The sequence below is a fragment of the Vitis riparia genome, chromosome 9 (genome assembly GCF_004353265.1).
Source record: "Vitis riparia cultivar Riparia Gloire de Montpellier isolate 1030 chromosome 9, EGFV_Vit.rip_1.0, whole genome shotgun sequence".
NCBI classification, from domain to species: Eukaryota; Viridiplantae; Streptophyta; class Magnoliopsida; order Vitales; family Vitaceae; genus Vitis; species Vitis riparia.
The window spans coordinates 5,278,722-5,298,129 of NC_048439.1; the positions used below are offsets into that span (position 1 = coordinate 5,278,722).

Below are 19,408 nucleotides of genomic sequence, written 5' to 3' on the forward strand. Positions count from 1 at the left end.
GTGGGCCCCCATGTTGTTCTTAAATCTTAAATATCAAATAAAATGATGAAATATTTTTAAAATTTTAATTATTTATATATATTTTTTCACTTATTATAATAAATTTTAATTTTCAACCGCGATTCAACAACCATTCAACCATTGAATTATGAATCAATAACTCTTTGGATTCAACAACCAATCCAATTTTGAAAGCATTGGTAAATATAGGCATAAAACTATCGGAAATAACTCCCGACTTTCCAAGGAAGGCCTAAACTTCCCTTCTTGCTTGCTGAATTCTAAATTTAATAGCATTGTAAACGCTGCAGATTAAAAACACAGGTCTAGTTTTTTATAGTTCCTAAATTTTCATCCTATTATCATGTCTTTATGTCTTTGGTACTTAGAGCAGAGATTGAAAGTGGAGGCCCATACTGTTAAGTTGGTAACCAAGGATGAAAGAATAGCTCAAGGTTCTATTACTGTCTGGAATTTCAAATTACATAAAATTGGGACGACAAAGAAATTAAAGAATTTAATATCCTAACATCCTACGTACACAAAGAACAAAACCTTTTTTTCATCTTACAATCAAATGTTGAACTGAAAGGTTACATACATAAAATAACCAACCACCCTTGAAGAACTTGTGCTCCGAATGACTTCTTATCGCCTTTGGAAGTTAAATGCCTTAATGGCGTAGGCAAAGATGAATAAGAACAGCACCACAAACCCAACAACCACAGCTGCAACCACTCCCAGGAAATCATGTTTGAATCCAAAATAATCATCCAAGAATTGTTCCACCGTTTGATTTTTGTCAAGTAGTGTGTCCTGTATATCTCCAAACTGTGATGTAACCAATCCATACAAAGTCCATGCAACTGGACATATCCAATAGTACCATCTCCACCACACCGGAATTCTCTGTATTCATCAAGGAAGAAATGCAACAATATGAGTCATTTCTATATCCATGTGGTAAGGAAAGTTGCAATTTAAAGAATCACAGGTTGAGAGCACTTACGTTTCGTGGGACTATGAAACCTGAAAAGAGGTTCCATAATCCATAAAATGCCGCAGCAACGATGGAAGCAATATGTTGATTTGGCGTGGCAGCCACAGCCATCATGCCATAGAAGGTGAAGTACAACAAAGTGAAGAACATGAAGAACAGATACCAGAAGAATTTAGCGGCAGTCCATTCAAATCCAATCATTGCATAAACTATAACACCATACACAACAGCTTGTGCAAAGACATATGGAATCTCAACTAGAGCCTGCAACAAGAGAAGAAATTCGATTACTAAAATGCAAAACATATTATACATATACAAAGTCTATAGTGTAAGAAAACTAGTTACCTGTCCAAAGGCATATGGCAGGGCTGAATACATTCCTGCAGCTCTTTCTCTGTAAAAGACTGTTCGTTCAACTACAACGACTGGCTGGACCGATTGGGCGTTCTGAACCCCAAGGAAGAGAACAGCAGCATACATAGAACCCATTGCGTTTAACAGATCTTGTTGCCTTGTCCTGCAATTTACCACGTCAAGTATAAATTAAAGTTGATATAGAGAAACATACTGAGTTCTCAAATTTTTGAACCGACATCAAATTACCTTTCAGTGCCCAGATCCCAGAACATTGTCCCAAACATCAAGGCTATGAAAGTTGTGAAGAGAAATCTCACTGCCGTGTATGGTGGGTTGCGCCAGTATGACCAACGTTGTTTCCATAAGCATGCCAAAAATTGGGTGAAGAAGGGTTGGGAGTATTGAGTAGCGAAATAGAGGTCTTTTGTACCAGGGGCAGGTTGGCTCAGTTCTTTAATTAAATCTTTGTTTCTCCTGAAACATATCCCACTTGTTAGAAAAGGTTTCAACTACAAATTTAAGCTTTTCATGAGAAACATTAGGATGGATGTATATGACTTTTCAATCTTATAATGCAATTAGATAACCTATGGTTGAATCACCTGTATAGGTCTGAATTCTTGTATATTTCAGTAAAATCGACCCCCAAAGTTCCTTCTTGTGCTCCGGTGGTAACTTCCAGCATCCAGGTTGCAGGGTTATAACCATCTTTGATTTTACTGACTCCTTCAATTCCCTTTATGAAAGCAAGTGATATGTATTAGTAACTGCTTAATATGAATAACTCAAACTGAAGTATTCACTTCTTATAGCTTCTACTTTATCATGGCAGCTTACCTCAAAATAATTTATCAGATGGGAAGAATGTCTACCCAGTGGTCCCACATATATCTCTTGCCCTCCACGCTTCATCAGGAGCAACTGCAAATCCATTTTAAATATTTCAGTGCCTATATGCAAAGAGAACAGAAGAGAAACTATAATTCTATCCCTTAACATTTCCTACCTCATCGAAGGCCTCAAATATGTCAATACTTGGCTGATGGATGGTGCACACAACTGTTCTTCCTGTGTCCACAGTGTTTCTGACTGTTCTCATAACAATTGCAGCAGCTCTTGCATCTAGCCCTGAAGTTGGCTCATCCATGAATATTATTGAGGGATTTGCCACAAGCTCAACTGCAATAGTCAGCCTCTTGCGCTGCTCGGTTGAGAGACCATTTACACCTGGCAACCCAACCAGTGCATCCCTCAATGGGGTCAGTTCCACAAGCTCCATGACTTCCTCAATGAACATCTGTAACCATTAGCAATGATTATGAATTGTTTAAAAAACGTTGCAAACCATAGTAGAGATGGTAAAAAATTTGACACTGCTTGTGACTCTTCTGTTAGCAGGTTGTGAAGAGGTTTCCCTAGTCTTACTAAATGGATCGGTTAATAGATGCAAATGCTCAATAACACTCATTAGCTTCCATGAACTTCACCCAATTGGATTAAAAGTCAATGAAACTTGAACCAGCACTTTTTCCCAGGTGAAGGTCAATCCAAACTTGAACCTGACCTTACCTCAACCAAGTATGAAAAGTCAATTCTAGGGCTTTGCTTGTTTAGAGCACTAAATTGAACAAGAAAAATATGGAAACAATTAAGAAGACTCCTACCTTTCTGGTTTCAGAATTCACATCAGAAGGCAACCGCAGCCAAGCTGAGTAGAGCAAGGACTCGTGGACAGTAACATGAGGAGAGTGGATGTCATTCTGCTCACAGTATCCAGAAATTCGAGCAAAAGTCTCTTGCTTCTTTGGGTAGCCAGAAATAGTGATGTTACCCTCAATATATCCACCGGTTTTCCGACCAGCCAGTACATCCATGAGAGTGGTTTTACCAGCACCGCTAACACCCATCAGAGCTGTAAGAACACCAGGCCTGAAAGCACCACTCACCCCTTTCAGAAGCTCCAGTCTGTCTTCAAGGGCACCCTGACTTTTCATTTCCTGCAAGTTCATTTCAAACAACTCAGTTCTCATTTCTGGTTTATAGTACATTATGAAAAAACTTCAGTGCTGCTAAAACATATGTCATCATTTGAATAAATATGACTTTACCTCTGGCATGTCAACTGAGTATCTAATATCATCAAAAGTGATTGAATGTGGTTGGAATGGAAGAACCATTCCTTTCTTCTTATTATGATTAGCCTCAGCAATGGCTTCTACCATTTGCTCTCCCCGTTCTGCATGTCAAGTTTAAATTCAGTGAGCCATATAAAACATGTAGTTAAATGACAAGAATTGAGTCATACAAAGGCATGCATGCATGCACCATGTATGAGTTTCATCACCTGTGGTTGCAGTTTTGGCATTGTCAGACTCTTCTGTTATAACAGCTTGAGGCTTCTCAAATGCTGCGCAATTTGCACAATGTTAGTACACTAAGCTCATATTTTTAGGAGTTTCAATGCAGAGAAGGTACAGATACCCACGATTTAGGTAATTAAGGCAGAGAGTGTAAAAGATGTTGAAAACAAATATGAATCCCAGCAGTGCCCCAGCTCCTATCCAGTACCAGTGTGCGTCTGTGAAGAACCCACGAGACTTCAATACTGTGACTCCAAGGGATTCTGTTGAATCAGTGACATTCTGAAAAATGGAAATAAGTACAATCATCAGTTACTGACACACATAAATAAACACAAATATTCACATGGAACATTCGAGAACTTACTTTGCTCCAACTCTTCCCAAGGAATTCATTTACCACTATTGCATTCTGTGCATACATCAGAGGGGAAGACCAGTAACCCCAAATCCACCATTTCTTGACATTATCTGCAGCATTGACCAAATAAAAAAGTAAACAAAAATTCATTATCAGGGGTTATGCACAAGAAGGTTCTACGTTTCCTAAAAAAATATTTCCTCATCATACCATATGACAGGATAAAACCACCCAATGCCAAGAGCATAAGTAAAGCAAATGCCCCAAATGTGTTTGCAACAATCATGTTTCTACCGGCTGCTGCTATAAATCGAAATAATCCAGATGCCATCTGATTAACAAGCAAGAGGAGAAGATACTGTCTAAACAACCTGCAATAAGGAGATTTGTTTATTCTGCATTGATCATTTTGGAACAGAGAAAACATGTAAAAGAAATCTGGATAAGTTTCTGCAACTTCATAACTTTTTAACTTTTACCTTTCCACATTTGGATCAAATCCAATGACATAGTAAGTGATGAACACCCAAACACCAACTTCAACAAATGTGATGGGGATCCTGAGCACCCATGTGGGAAGAGCATATGCCCATGCAGGATAGAAGAGAAGGTCTCTTTGCTTGTAAAAGACAGGAAGTTTTGCAATTGCCATGGCAAGTTCTGCCATTCCATTAAACATGATCATGACAACGGTGAAGAACAAAGCACCCGTGTAAATGTTTCCATCATCTGTTGAATTTTTGTGCATCTCAGTTCTTAGGAAGAGTGTCATTGCAATCACTGCCATTACTGCAAGCTAAAAATAGAAATAAAAATAATAAATTACAATCACATATACAAAATTAAAAGCCATAGTTATAAGTAGCAATAATAATAATAATAATAATACTCACTTGGGTGAGTTTGAATATATAAACAAATGAGTTCCTCTTCATCAGCAAGTACTCTCTTGACATGTTGGCATCCAACAGTTCCTTCTTTCTAACACCATACTTTTTGGCCGTCAAAGCAGCTGGGTGGCTTTTGGCACTATCAAATGGCGATGCAAGCTCATCTGCTACTTTCCGTCCAATGTGAAATGACTGGAATGCCTCAGCAAATTCTTTGACTGTGACAAAACTGTAAGGCACATCTTTACGTGCCCAATACTGGGCCTGATCTTTTCTAGATGTTACCTGCAATGAATTTTAAAGTTCATGTTATAGCTCTGTTTTTTTCTAAAAATAAAAAAAGGGAAAAAGATAGAAGATACCAAAAGCTACAAAGCTAAATTTGCACTCACTTCTTGCAGGAAGTCTGCCACACCCTTCCTTGCAGGACATTTGAAGCCCATGGATTCAAAAAATTCAACCACATCTTCACGAGGACCCTGATAAACAATCTGACTATCAGATAGGAGAATGATGTCATCAAAAAGATTGTAAGTCTCAGGTGCTGGCTGGAGGAGAGAGATGACAGCAGTCCCATTGAGAATATGGATGGTTTGCTTGAGAGAATTGATGATTTGATAAGTTGTTGAGCTGTCCAAGCCAGTAGAGATCTCATCCATGAACAGTGCCTTTGATGGTCCGACCAGCATCTCACCTATTATTCATACATTTCACATAATTGAATTAAATTAATTAATGAACAAAAAAATCTAATTTGATTTGTTCTTTCATTTAGTTAGAAACCAAATTATCCCACCTGTTGTGACACGCTTCCTTTGTCCTCCAGAGATACCCCTTATCATCTCATCTCCTACCATGGTATCTGCACAGATGTCTAGTCCCAGAATCTGTAGATTTAAATGTAAAGAAAAACAAACAAATCATGAATTAGAATTGGGTTTTCTCAGAAATCTATATGCCATCATTGAAAGTTTTATGGTTCTAATACCTTCAATGTATAATCAGTGACAACATTTTCCTTCTGACCTTCTGTTGCTGCTGCCTGAAATATTGGAATCCAATGATGAAAATGTCAACCACCATGGAAGCAACTTCAGTACATTAAGAAATTTCATAGATAAAAGATTCTGACGTAGCATAAAATTCACAAATTAGATTGACTCAAGCCATTCATTTGAGTACAAAAAGAAAGAAACAAACTCCAGAACAGACAGAACACCGACAATACAAAGCCATTTTGCCCATCTATGTCAGAATTCAAAATTTAATTTCTGGAAAAGAGCAGTATCCATGTTCACTAAAAGCAAATAGCTCAATTTCTGCAGAGCTGATTAAAATTTCACTAAAAGTCTGTCTCACCTTCATGAAGACATCAAGATCAGGATCAGGCTTAATATTTGCTGCTTTCTCTCTTCTTGACAGCTCTGCTAACATGTCTGCAGATGGCCAAAAATAAGAGTCAATCTTCTAGGCTACGGAAATGTCATAAAATTGCATTCACAACCTGCAAAAAGCAGAGAAAATAAAAGCAAAGGCAATGGTTTAGACTAACCATATCGATCTCCAACACCCTGGCATCTTGCAGAGAATGCCAAGGTTTCCCTTACAGTCATTTCTCCTATATGGATATCATGTTGGCTGATATAGGCTGCAGTTCTCTGGGGTACAAACTCATTCATGCCATGGCCGTTGTATGTCACCCTACCCATAACCTAAAGAAGGAATTTCAGTTTTGAAATTGGATATGAGATTAAAGAAATAAAAAATCAAACATTCCATAAAGAATGGAGGAGTAATAATCATTTTCTTTCAACCTTTAGATTGGGATCAAGCTTTCCAGCTAATGCCAATAAGAGGGTGGTCTTTCCAGAACTTGGAGGACCTAAAAGCAAAGTCAATCTGCGGAAGAAAAATATGCACAAAAATCTTGAGTATGGATCTTCGGGACATTCTAAATTTGAAGAACGAAAAAAATCATTTGAGTTATCAATCCATTTTTTACTAGAAACAAATTCATTCTCACCTGCGTGGTTTGATGATTCCACTAACATCATTGAGAATAGTGAATTTCCTCTTTTTACTTGGAAGAATGCGCACAGCGTTCAGGATACCCTTTGGAAAAGAAGGGAAAATTAGATCTAAAAACAAACTTACTTAAAAGAATACTGAGTACATAAGTAATGATTAGCATTTGCATGAAGTTACCTCAAGTTTACTAAAAATGAAATTATGGAATGAAGGCAAAGCTCTGCTTCCTACAAAAGCTTCTGCATCGATGGTAAGATGCTCAAATCTAACTTCAATTTCGGGAACATCAATTCCAACTCTGAAAAAAGGGAAGAATCATGAAAACCCATTATCAAAAAATTCAAAGGAAGATGTTGCTTGGCTGTGGTGAAAATGTGGGAAACACTCATGAGGCATATTTCAGGTCAAGTTTTCATTTTTTTTCCTCTTTATGTTCTTCTGTTTTCAATGTTCAAAAACAAATGGCAAGGAATGCAAGAAAGGAGGAGAAATCTCACCTATCGATACGATTCTTGAGCTTCAACAAGAACTTCTCATTGTCCTCTTCAGCGACTTTTACCAACCGCTCCACTAAATTCTTCTTGTCCTGAAACCCAAGGTTATTGATATCAATTTCACTGGCCTCACCCTCGGATCCCATCAGCAAACCTCTCCTCAACCGATTGTAGGTGGGAAGTTTCTCGAGTGCGGCCCATTTCAAAGCTTCCTCATCATCCTCATCCCTCGAAGATCGGGAGAAAACATCCGCACCGGAGCTCCTCCATATCGAAGAACCGTTCCTCCTTAAACTACCACTGGCTCTATAAATGTCAGCAGTGGCCATTGCAACCTGAAACGAAGAACCCTCCTGCAAGACCAACCAAAACCCACAAAAACCCAGAAATCTTTCCTCAAAAGTCTGAGAAAGAAGCTCAGAGTTTTGAACCCTGGAGCCCAAAGAAGCTAAAAATCAGCTACGCGTCCCCTTCCTCCCTTTTCTCTGCATAAAAGTCTCTACCTTTGAACTGCTAATACTCGATGCCTTCAGAATGCAGGGTTTATATAGGTGATGGGTTGAACAGACCCTCAAGTTTTCTAACTTCTTGGTTTCCTATGACTTTTCCTTAAAAAAATTAGCGGGGAAATTGAATATATAAGCAGCTGGGTAACGACTCCACCGAGTTTGACCCGTCAAATTCTTAAATAAAACACTTCTAGAGTTTCCCAATGGGAACGCGATTTGTTTAAAGCTTCCCACCGGCCAAATGAACAAACTTTTTCCTTCCAACTGTTGGGTCCAGGAAGGTTCCTGGTGGACCCAAATCCTCCAAAACTATATTTGGCATTTTTTTTATTTTGCACATGTGTCTTCTGACGACTTTACGGAAATCCTTGGAGGATTGCCCTTCTAGACGTTCTAAAACAGTAATGTTATGGTCAAACCGAAAGTCAACCATGGAAAATAAAGGTTTTAACAGATAGATAACAATGATGTTTTTTTTTTGTGCGCATACCCTCTGACCTCACGAACACTCACGTTTCTAGATTTCCTTGACCTCGTGAACACACACGCACGTTTCTAGATTTCCTTGACCTCGTGAACACGCACGTTTCATTCTAGATTTCCATGACCGCGAGTATACGCACGGCCGTGTCCTTTTGATTTTTATATATATATATAAAATAACAAAAAAAAAAATGATAATAATAATAATATAAAAACAACAACAAAAACGAAAACCATGTCTACTTTTCTTCTTATTTTATTTTAAAAATAAATAAAAGTTTCGTTTTCTTTGTTTTTTCCTTCCTAATTTTTTTAAAAATAAAAATAAAAATCCCCAATTTTTTAGTCTTCCTCCTATCTTCTCTTTCTTTTGTTAATGACTCTAATTTCCAAACTTCGAATCTTACCTGTTCTTTTTCTCATTTTCTTCTACAACCATAATTCCATATTTAGTGGTAATGATAGTGAAAAATAAAATTATACTATATCTATCCATTTTTGTTAATATGATACTAAAATTTTGAAAATATTAAATAAAATTATCATAAAATTAATTCTCATACTAATTTATTAAAATTATCTTATAAATAAATATAGTAATGAGTACGAGTATAGATTACTTTAAGTGGAAAAATTTTCTAAATGCTCAAGAGTTTGATCATAATTTTATATTTCACATTATATAAATCAAATTTCCCTTTTAAAACACTCATCTTCTTATCTCTTTAGAAAAAAAAATTGAGTTGATCTCAACAATCAAAAATAAATTTAAAATTTTTTAAATTAAAAATAGAATTAAAATTTTAAAAAAATATATAAAATATTTACCCCAACTACATTTTCAACACTTTCTCATTACATATATGTAAACTCCAAATTTTGTTACAATTTTATTTTTATATTAATTTTAAACTCAATTTTGTCAATAAATTTTAAATCCTGATTACATGTGATTTTTGGTCCACTCACCCTTTAATCTTAATTTTTATTATTTGTATTTTTTTGTATTTTATTATTATTATTATGTTTTATTTTATTTTATTTTTTAATTTTTACTTTTTTTTTTCTTTTCTTCATTTTTTTCTTTTTTCTCTTTCTTTTCTCTCTCCTCTCTCCTTTTTCTTCCTACTCTCCAACTACCCCACCCATTCTCTCTCTCTCCTCCCATTCCCCTCATCCCATGACCATACCCCTATTGCCCTATTATTTTTATTTTTATTTTTTTTTTCTCCCTTCATTCTTCTACCATGGCCGGCACACATAGTCGGCCCATTTTTTCCCCCCATTCTCACCAGATTTTTTCTCCCCACTCCATTTCTCAGCTCTTTCCCCCATTTTTCTTTCACTCCACAAACGACCACAGTCGACTCCCCCAGTTTTCTTGATTTTTTTATTTTTATTTATTTTTATCTTTATTTTGACTACCCAAAGACCACATCCCACCGGATTCACTTCTTCCTATTTTTCCTCCCCCATTTTCTCCTCTCTCTTTCCTTACTCACTCCCACACGAGCCAACCCATTTCTACTCTTCCAATTTTTTTTTTTATTATCTTCCTTTTTGTCATTATTATTATTTTTTGTTTGTCTTTCAAAAATACCATCAACCCTCATTGTCCTCGACGAACTCCTACCAATCGCCGTCGAAGAGCCACTATCAGTCGGCAACCCCCTCTTATCCCCTTATTTTCCCATCCCACTCACTTTCCATTATTATTATTATTATTATTATTATTATTATTATTATTATTATTATTATTATTATTATTATTATTGTTATTGTTATTGTTATTATTTTTCTTGATTTGATTTTAATAGTAATTGTTGTATGAAATTTGGATTGTTGAATTAATATGAAATTTGGGTCAATTTATTGTTGGTGGATTAATTTGAAATTTGTTAATTTGGGTTTGTGGTTATATTGCATTTGATAATTAATTTGTGATATTTAGATTATATCAATTGCATATTGTTTATTTGGAATTGGGTCTATTGTTAATAGGTTATTTGTTTGGGCTAATTGGATTGAACTTAAGATATTATTTCCTTTGGTCATGTATATTATTAATGTGGGCTTGTTAATTGATATGAATTTTGGGCCCACAATGTGGGTGGGATTTGTTGGGTGACTTGAATATTTGATATGGACTTGACTAATTTGAATTGTTTAATTTAGACACAGGATAATTGTGGTGTATATTAAATTAGACTTGGATTACGAGATATTAAATTTTGGCCTAGTGGAATTTATTTTAATTTATCCAATTTTAAGTTTGGTTGATCGTACTTGTATTTTTTGTTATTAATTTGGATGTTTTGGATTGAGACCTATATTAATTTGAGCTCATTTTAATTAGTGAAATTTATGAGACTAATTTGAAATTTGAATTTGGGCTTAAATATTTGTTTGAGATTTTGTACATAATTTTGTTGGCTAAGTATGGATTTGTTGGCTAATTTGTTGTGAGTTTATTTTGGTACATATTTTATTTATCACTTTTATTTGATTTTATTTTTATTAGTTCTTGTAAATATTCGTTTGTATATATTTATTGAGTGTCTATAGAATTGAACATCGAACAAACTAGAAATTTTGTTTAAATGAGAGAAAGAAATCAGTAAATATGTTTTAATAAAACAATAATTTTAAAATATATATTTTTTTTAATGAAAGAAAGTTTTTTTTTTTTATTTATAAAAATTCAAAAAAATGCACTTAGAAAAATCCAAATGAGTTGTTTTTCGTAGGATTTGAAAATTTGTTTTTAATAAAATTGTCCAAAAATTTATTTGTTTAATAAAAATTATCCAAAATTTGTTTTGTAAATAAAGTTGTCCCAAAAATTAATTCTTAATAAAAATTGTCCAAAAAAATGTTTCTTTTAAATGAATTCTTTCTTTTTTTTTTCTTAATTAGATTAGAAATATTTTTTTAGAAATAGAGGATTTAAATTTATTTTTTTTCTTTTTAATTAAAATTTCTTTTGCAAATAAAGTTATGTCTTTTTAAATAGTTTGTATAAATCATTTTTTTAAAATGAAAATGAATCAAAATACTTTTGTAAATAAAATTGTAAAAATTCATTATTTTCTAGTAAAAGTAAGTAAAAATAATTTTTGTGTCCGAAATGAAATTTTGTAATAAATTCTTTTGATACAATAAGTGTAAATAACCTTTTTGAAAATTGAATACAAATGAAATTGAAAAAATAAATTGATTCTTTTTTTTATAAATAAATAAATTGAAATCATTCATTCAAAATCATTTTTAATAAAATTCTTTAAAGTTTCTTGAAAACCAATTTTTTTAATATCTTTTTTTTTTTTTTTTATTTAGTTCAATAAATCATTTTGCATAATCCTCTTGTCATTTATTTTGTGTATTCTTGTATTTAGATTTTCATAATTATTTTTGTGTATATTGATTTTCATCATGACTTGTACATTGATTATTTTTCTTGGTATCCATAATTAATTAATTAATTGTCATAATTCCCTTAATTTGTTTAGTAGAGGTCATGCCTGTACGGGCTTAGAGGGGTGCTACAGCTCACCATCATACCTTCCCAATAAGTAATCTAATTCCCGAACCCAAACTTGTTTTTCCTTTAGGAGTCACACTTAGGATTTTTCTTTCTTATTTTGTTTTTCCTTTAAAAAAAATTAAAATAAGTGGTGACTCCAAGTCTTTTTCTAAAAATCAAAATTTCACCAAATAAATAAATAAATAAAGAGTTTCGTCATCGAGTGGGAACGCATTGTGTGAAAATACGAGGTCCACAATATCTTTTGTTTATTTATTTATTATCATTATTACATACTAAAATTCCTACAAAACAAAATTGAATATAAATAAACATAAATAATAATAATAATAATAATAATAATAATTGTTATTATTATTGTATATAATACTAGTAATAACAATAATGATAAATAAAAAATAAATAAATAAACAAAAGATAGATATTGAGAAAGAGTTGAAAATGCATTAAGAGTTAATATATATATCATTTTTTATATTTTTAGGATTAAAGTTTTTTTTTTTTTTTTTTACTTTTTATTGTATTTTTTATTTTTAAAATCTTTTATTTTATTGTTTAGGCCAACCAACAAAATTTTTATTCAATTTTTTTTTTTAAAAAAAAAAGATGAGAAGATGAGATGTTTTAATCAAGAATGTTTGATTTATATAATGCAAAATATAAAATTATTATGGGAGGATTTTTCCACAGTGACTTGCACTCAATGTTATATAATTAATAAATTAATAAATATATTTATTAGTAAGATAATTTAATAAATTTATAAATATATTTATTAGCAAGATAATTTTAATAAATTAATATGAGAAATCAATTTTATGATAATTTTATTTATTATTGTCAAATTTTTAGTATCTAAATTTTTAGGAAAGATCATTAAGAGGATCTAGTTTTGCATGATTTTAATATTTGATCCCTAGTTTTATTACTAAATATGAGATTATGGTTCTAGGAAATTTTTTTTGCTAATGTTAGAAATTTGAAAATATATATATATATATATATATTTAATCAGTTACTAGTCATTATGCATTTAATGCATTGACAAATGATCACTTAGGCTTACATCCTTAATCAGTTGAGCAATCAATTTGACAGATACTCGACTAGTCAAAGCTTTAACTACTAGAAAAGAGAAAAATAACAAATGTCTCTTGATTTATCAAGTCTAACCTATTCAATCGATTCCTCAACTCCTTAATCGTAAATGGCATGGTTTAAGGTTTGAAACCTCCAATAACTTACGTTAACCTTCTTAAAACTTTTCAGGATAAATTTAGAAGTAATTTAGCTCAAGGTTTTAATAGAAAATAAAAAATCGTCCAATTCTTTGATATATATATATATATAAATGATCTTAATTTTACACAACATTTTAGGTTAAATTAAGTCTTCAAGGATCCTAAGTCTTCCATGAATGCTTGAGTTTTCTTTGGATTTTCAATAGTAAACTTAAAAAAAACTTAATTTGATTCAAACTATTAGTAATTTTAACTTTATTTTGTAATTATAAAAAACCTATTAGGAGAATCCTTGGGCTAATAGTCTTGATGTTTGATCTTTAAGATTATTTGATTCCAAAAAGAAATTGGAGGATCAAGGATTTTTGTTGGTTGAAGGAGAGTGAGAGGGGCTAGCCATGTCAAAAAACACACTTTTGATGCCTTTTAATAAGGGTTATTTGGTTAAATTGGTCAAAATAACCCCAATATTTGCAATTTTAACCCACCTGTCAAAAAGTAAAAAAAATAAATAAATAAATTGTTGATTGAGACAAAAATGCCCTTCCTTTCATTTACCTTCAACACTTACAACTGCTCATCTTCTACTTCATTTAGCTTTCTACAGAACAACTTCTCATCTTTTCTTTCAGAAACCGTAAAAAAATTCTCATCATTTTCTTCTACTTCATTCTCTTCTTTTGGTGTATAGAAAGGAAAGCTTATCTTCTATTCCGCTTCATTTACAGAACAACTCCTCATCTTTTATCTTCTTCTTTTATTTCATTCTCTCCATTTGGTGCATAGAACAGAAAGCTCATCTTTCCTTTAGAAGCCCTAGAAAATTTCTCGTCTATCATCTCATTCTCTGTTTCATTCCCAATCCTTAGAAAAATTATCTCATCTCATTTTATCCTCTCGTCTATCCTCTTATCCTCTCATCTTTTAGTCAAGTTATCTCATATTGTATCTTCAAGCACGATAAAAAAATAAATTCATTGAAGAGTGATAAGAGAAAAAGATTAAAAATGGTGGTGAAAAATAAAAAATCTCAATTGCGAATAGAAAAAGCAAAAATTGTGACTATGAACTTAACTGTGGTTAAGTTCTTTATTAATGCAACTCAACTATTGTTAAGTTCAAGTGAAAATTTTGACTATGAACTTAATTGTGGTTGAGTTATTTGTTAATGCAACTCAACCACTATTAAGCTTAGGTGAAAATTCTAACTGTGAACTTAACTGTGGTTAAGTTATTTGTTAATATAACTCAACCACTGTTAAATTCAAGTGAAAATTCTGACTATGAACTTAACTCTAGTTAAGTTATTTGTTAATGCAACTTAATAATAGTTAAATTTATATAAATGCAATGACTGTCAACTTAACCATAATTAAACTTAACCAATTAATTTATATGATAAAACTAAAATATTAATTTAAAATTTCAATCTATAATTCAAAAAAATTGCTCTAAGCATATACAAAAAAATAGGCTCACAAATCCCTTCATGACCCTATACAGAAAAATAAATAAATAAAAATGTAGATACATAGTTAAATCATCCTTAAAAAACAAATTCTATGGTAGCATTATTAAAGTGACTGATGAATTGGTTGTAAGGAAAATTCTTGGATGTTGATATTGCTCTCAACAATATTGAAACAACTATATTCATCTCTAGGATGTAATAAGATTGATCGTTTGCATGTTTTTCGATTATGCCCATAATCACCACATCTACCACAACATCTACTACTAATAGGATTGTAATAGTAGCACAACTCTACAATGAATGTCTTTTGGAATGCAATACACAAACTCAATTGGATCAAGTTGAAGAATATGATACTCAACTCTCATTAATTCATGATATGATATATTCTTCTTCACCGTAAGGTCTTTACCTTCACTTCCTTTAAAGTGGTACATGTTCTCATCTAATACCTAATTCCCTTTATACAAAAACATTATTCCTACCTCATCAATGACTATAAAAATAAATATTTCAAATTATCACATTAAGAATGAAATAGTACAACATATAATATACTTTTATTAAGTTTCAAATATAGACTATGTAATGAATCTTAAAACATATATTTATATTTTTATTAAATAACCCACTACATAATAATATGTCAACAATTCAATCTTAGTTTTCAGTACAGTTATATAAAAATAGACTTTTGCTTTGAATAGAAACACATAAACTCAACTTATGTTAAGTTAAACCTAACAAATAGTAAAATTTGTTGTTAAATGCAGCAATGCAACACTTCCCATAAATCAAATATCCAAAGGAACAATATATAACTACAATGGGTATTAATCATATGAGCAATACTAAAACCATAATAATTTTCCATGCATGTGATTTATTGTTTACCATCATTTGACCTTGTCATATGGATAAATCTTTTCAACTTCTTTTGGATGAACTTTTCACTTTTTCATAACTAATAATGGAGTCTCTATTTTCTACCTACAATGGTGAAGTGAGGTTTTGAATTTTTAGAAAACAGAAAGAAATAAAATGATAATCTAAAAAAGAAATTATTGGTTGCTTACATTTTTTTTTTTTCATTTTATCGTGATCAAGAATGAAGAATAAATGAAACAATAGTAAGAACTTAGGCTTGTTCGCTACAAGAAAACAAAAAGAATGAGCAACCAGTGATTGAATAAAAAAATAAAAACCTAATCTACTATAAAAATAGAACGAAAGGGAAAGTTATATTTGAGGGAAAAATGAGGGGTATTTTTGTCTCAATCAGGTCAACTTTTTTGTCTTTTAAGGGGTGGGTTATATTTGCAAGTATGGGTGTTATTTTGACTCATATAACCAAATAAACCTTTTAAAAAGGGTGACCATGGTATGATGACCCTTTCTCATTTCCTTTTAGTTTATTTTCATTTCATGGCCACTTATTAAGATGAGTGTTCTTCAATAGATCACCATATGTTCTTCCAAATACATCATTCCGGCCTGTCTAAGCTTTGAAGATTTTGTAACTCCAACTTGGAATCTCTTAGAGGCATTAAAGATTCTTATACTTCCCCAAAGGAAGATAATAGTTGCAAAGGAAGTTTCCTAATCTAAAATGAAATCTAAGAAGAGACCTTTCCCTTCATCTTTGAGGTTTGGACATGATGGAGGCAACATTTTGTTTGGTTGGGGAGAAAATGTAGGAAACACCTATCAGGCAAACTCACCTATCCATATGATTCTTGAGCTTCAACAAAAACTTCTCATTGTCCTCTTCAACAATTTTTACCAACCGCTCCACTAAATTCTTCTTGTCCTGAAGCCCAAGTTTGTGTATATCAACTTCAATGGCCTCACCCTCTGATCCCAGCAGCAAACCTTTCCTCAACTGATTGTAGGTGGGGAGTTTCTCGAGTGCGGCCCATTTCAAAGCCTCCTTGTCATCCTCACTCCTTGTAGATTGGGAGAAAATCTCGACATCAGGGATCCTTCATCTCATAGAACCAGCTCTACGAGTTTTAGGAGTCGACATTGCAAGCAGAAAGGAAGAACTCTCCTGCAAAACCAACAAGAACTGGGCAAAACCCGAATGGTTGAAATTATAATCCAAGCTAAAGTCAAACTAAAAGAATTTTAGGAATTTGATAAATATTAAAAATTGTTATTTATTTAGATTTTTATGTTAATTAAGACTTTTGGTATAATAGCAATTGGAGCCTTGGTACATTGGTTTATTATAAGTTATCATGTTGAAAAGAAAAACTGCAATAAAGTATTATTTTAGTAAAAATATCATTAATACCCAATTGTGTGGGTTGGTTTCTGGAAAGTACTAAGAAAAAAAAAATGTTAAGAAAAATGGTTTTTTTATGTTTAGTTTCATAATGAAAAATACAAAAGAAAATAAAATATAATTAAAATTTGTTAAAAATTTATATATTTTTAAATTATTTAATTTTTATATAATAAACGAAAATAAGTAAAATAACTTTAAAGAAATATATTAAAGTAATTTATTAAATTTAAATCTATTTTAATTTTCTTCATTTTTTTTCTTTCTTTCTACTTTTCTTCTTTATTTTTTTTGTCACATTTTTTTCTCATATTTTCCGGGAACCAAACATAGCCTAGAAAATTGGTGAGTGAAATCGACTATAAAAAATTTTGCACAATGACTCCATAATAATGTACACATGCCACCATTTTTTTTCCTCTTTCCACTTCCTATATTAAGACTTTCACGGTTTTCTTACACTTTCTTTAGCAAGTAAACAGAAATGTGAATTATTGAATGTTTTGTTAGTTTTTAAAATAATGAGAAATATAATACTTAATTTTATACATGTTTTCGGGCATGTTTGGTATGTGAGATATGATAGGATAGAGTATCTATATTTTATAATATCAAATTCCATTAAATGAAAAATGTATATTTTAAAATATAATTTTCAATGAGATATGATTTTTTATATATATATTAAATCCAATAGATATGATATTGTAAGATGACATATCCAATGCATTTCCTAAAATAAATTATTTCCATATATTTTTTTAAGATTATTAAATCCATTGGATATAATATTCTAAGGTAACATATCTAATGAGATAGGTAATGTAATCGTTATGCTTATATTTAATTTGTAAAATGAATAAAAAATAAAATGGATCATATATTACTTTATAATATATTTTGTAAATATTTTTTAGTTCTTATATTTTAACCATAAATTTAGCTTTACAATAAAAAAAATATTTTACTAAATAAGTGATAAAAATAAAAAATAATAAAAGAAAAATAAATTTATGATATATAGGATAATATATCTCACTACTTATTCGATGTAGAAGGAATAATTTGAGTAAGATTATATCAATGTTAACCTACATTATTTTCTAATAAAATTATTTACAAAAACATAAACACATTCATGCTTCAATAAATGGAATACATTTTTTAGTAATATAACCATACTTTAATTTTGAAAAAAACATATTAGTCTAATAATCGATATTTGTAATTGATAATATCATACATTAAAAATTATTAACGGTGAATAACTAATATATATGGACCATTAAAGCAACGATGAGCATACAACCTATGTAACCTAGTGTAAACTTTTTTATGGATCTGTTTTTTCTTTGCTTATTAAAAAATAAATTATTAAAGCAATAGTGAGCATAGAAATTAATTAAAACAATAACTATCACTCAAATGAAGTATTAAGCTCTATTGATAATTGTTTTTAAAAACACTTTTTATTCTCCAGAATTAAAAAAAAAAAAACAAGTTTGATAATTGTTGAGAATCAGAAGAATCTGAAACTGATGAGAAACACCAAGAAACAGAGGACACAAAGGAAAATGAATTGCAGAAACTGAAAAATCGAAAAACTACATCAGACTTGAGTCCTATTTATAATACATCAATGACACAATAACAAAGTAAAGAATAAATTGAAATAACAACTCTTCTAACTAACTCTTCTCATCTAACTTGCTTTCTATTTTAAGTCTTTCTTCTTTCCTTTTTGATTCCATGCTTTCAATATGAGATGTAACACTCCAACACCCCCCTCAAGATGAACATGGATGTTAATGATGTTCATCTTGTGAAAAGTATGATGAAAAGGTAGAGAACCGAGAGTCTTTGTAAAGATATTTGCGAGTTGTAATCGCGATGGAATATGGAAGAGCTTAATAACATGCTGCTGCAATTTTTTGTGAATAAGATGGCAATCAATCTAGATATGCTTTGTTCTCTCATGCTGAACTGGATTTGTGGCGATGGACATTACTGATTTACTATCAGTATATAGCAAAGCTAATTGTGAATGTTTGATATCCAGGTCTTGTAAGGCATACAAAAGCCATTGAATTTCACAGGTGGTAGTTGCAAGGGCTCGATACTCTGTCTCTGCAGAGGATCGACTAACTGTAACTTGTTTCTTTGATTTCCATGAAATCAATGAGTTGCCAAGAAAAATTGCAAAACCAGTGACACTCCTTCTAGTATCGATGCAGCCTACCCAATCACTATCGGAAAAACCCTTTAATTGAAAATTTGAGGAAGAAGGAAAAAAGAGACCTTGCCCTGGTGTGACCTTTAGATACCTCAGTACTCAAATGGCTGCTTGATGGTGACTAACAACAGGTTTTTCTAAAAA

At 31.6% G+C, this 19,408-nt stretch overlaps 1 protein-coding gene across 1 annotated transcript; it reads right to left on the reverse strand.

The window, feature by feature from the left end:
- Positions 1-414: 414 nt before the first annotated feature.
- Positions 415-8,096, reverse strand: LOC117922163 (pleiotropic drug resistance protein 1-like). Its single transcript, XM_034840199.1, has 24 exons — positions 7,497-8,096; positions 7,177-7,297; positions 6,995-7,083; positions 6,786-6,870; positions 6,524-6,683; positions 6,331-6,407; positions 5,960-6,013; positions 5,768-5,858; positions 5,364-5,665; positions 4,975-5,256; positions 4,561-4,877; positions 4,292-4,452; positions 4,088-4,191; positions 3,846-4,002; positions 3,705-3,767; positions 3,469-3,596; positions 3,025-3,357; positions 2,367-2,657; positions 2,198-2,281; positions 1,963-2,096; positions 1,607-1,834; positions 1,349-1,520; positions 1,010-1,264; positions 415-909 (listed from the first exon to the last, which is right to left on the reverse strand). Exons 1-24 carry the CDS (start codon positions 7,820-7,822, stop codon positions 649-651), a joined length of 4,275 nt encoding a protein of 1,424 aa, XP_034696090.1. The 5' UTR covers positions 7,823-8,096; the 3' UTR covers positions 415-648.
- Between the last annotated feature and the right edge of the window lie 11,312 nt (positions 8,097-19,408).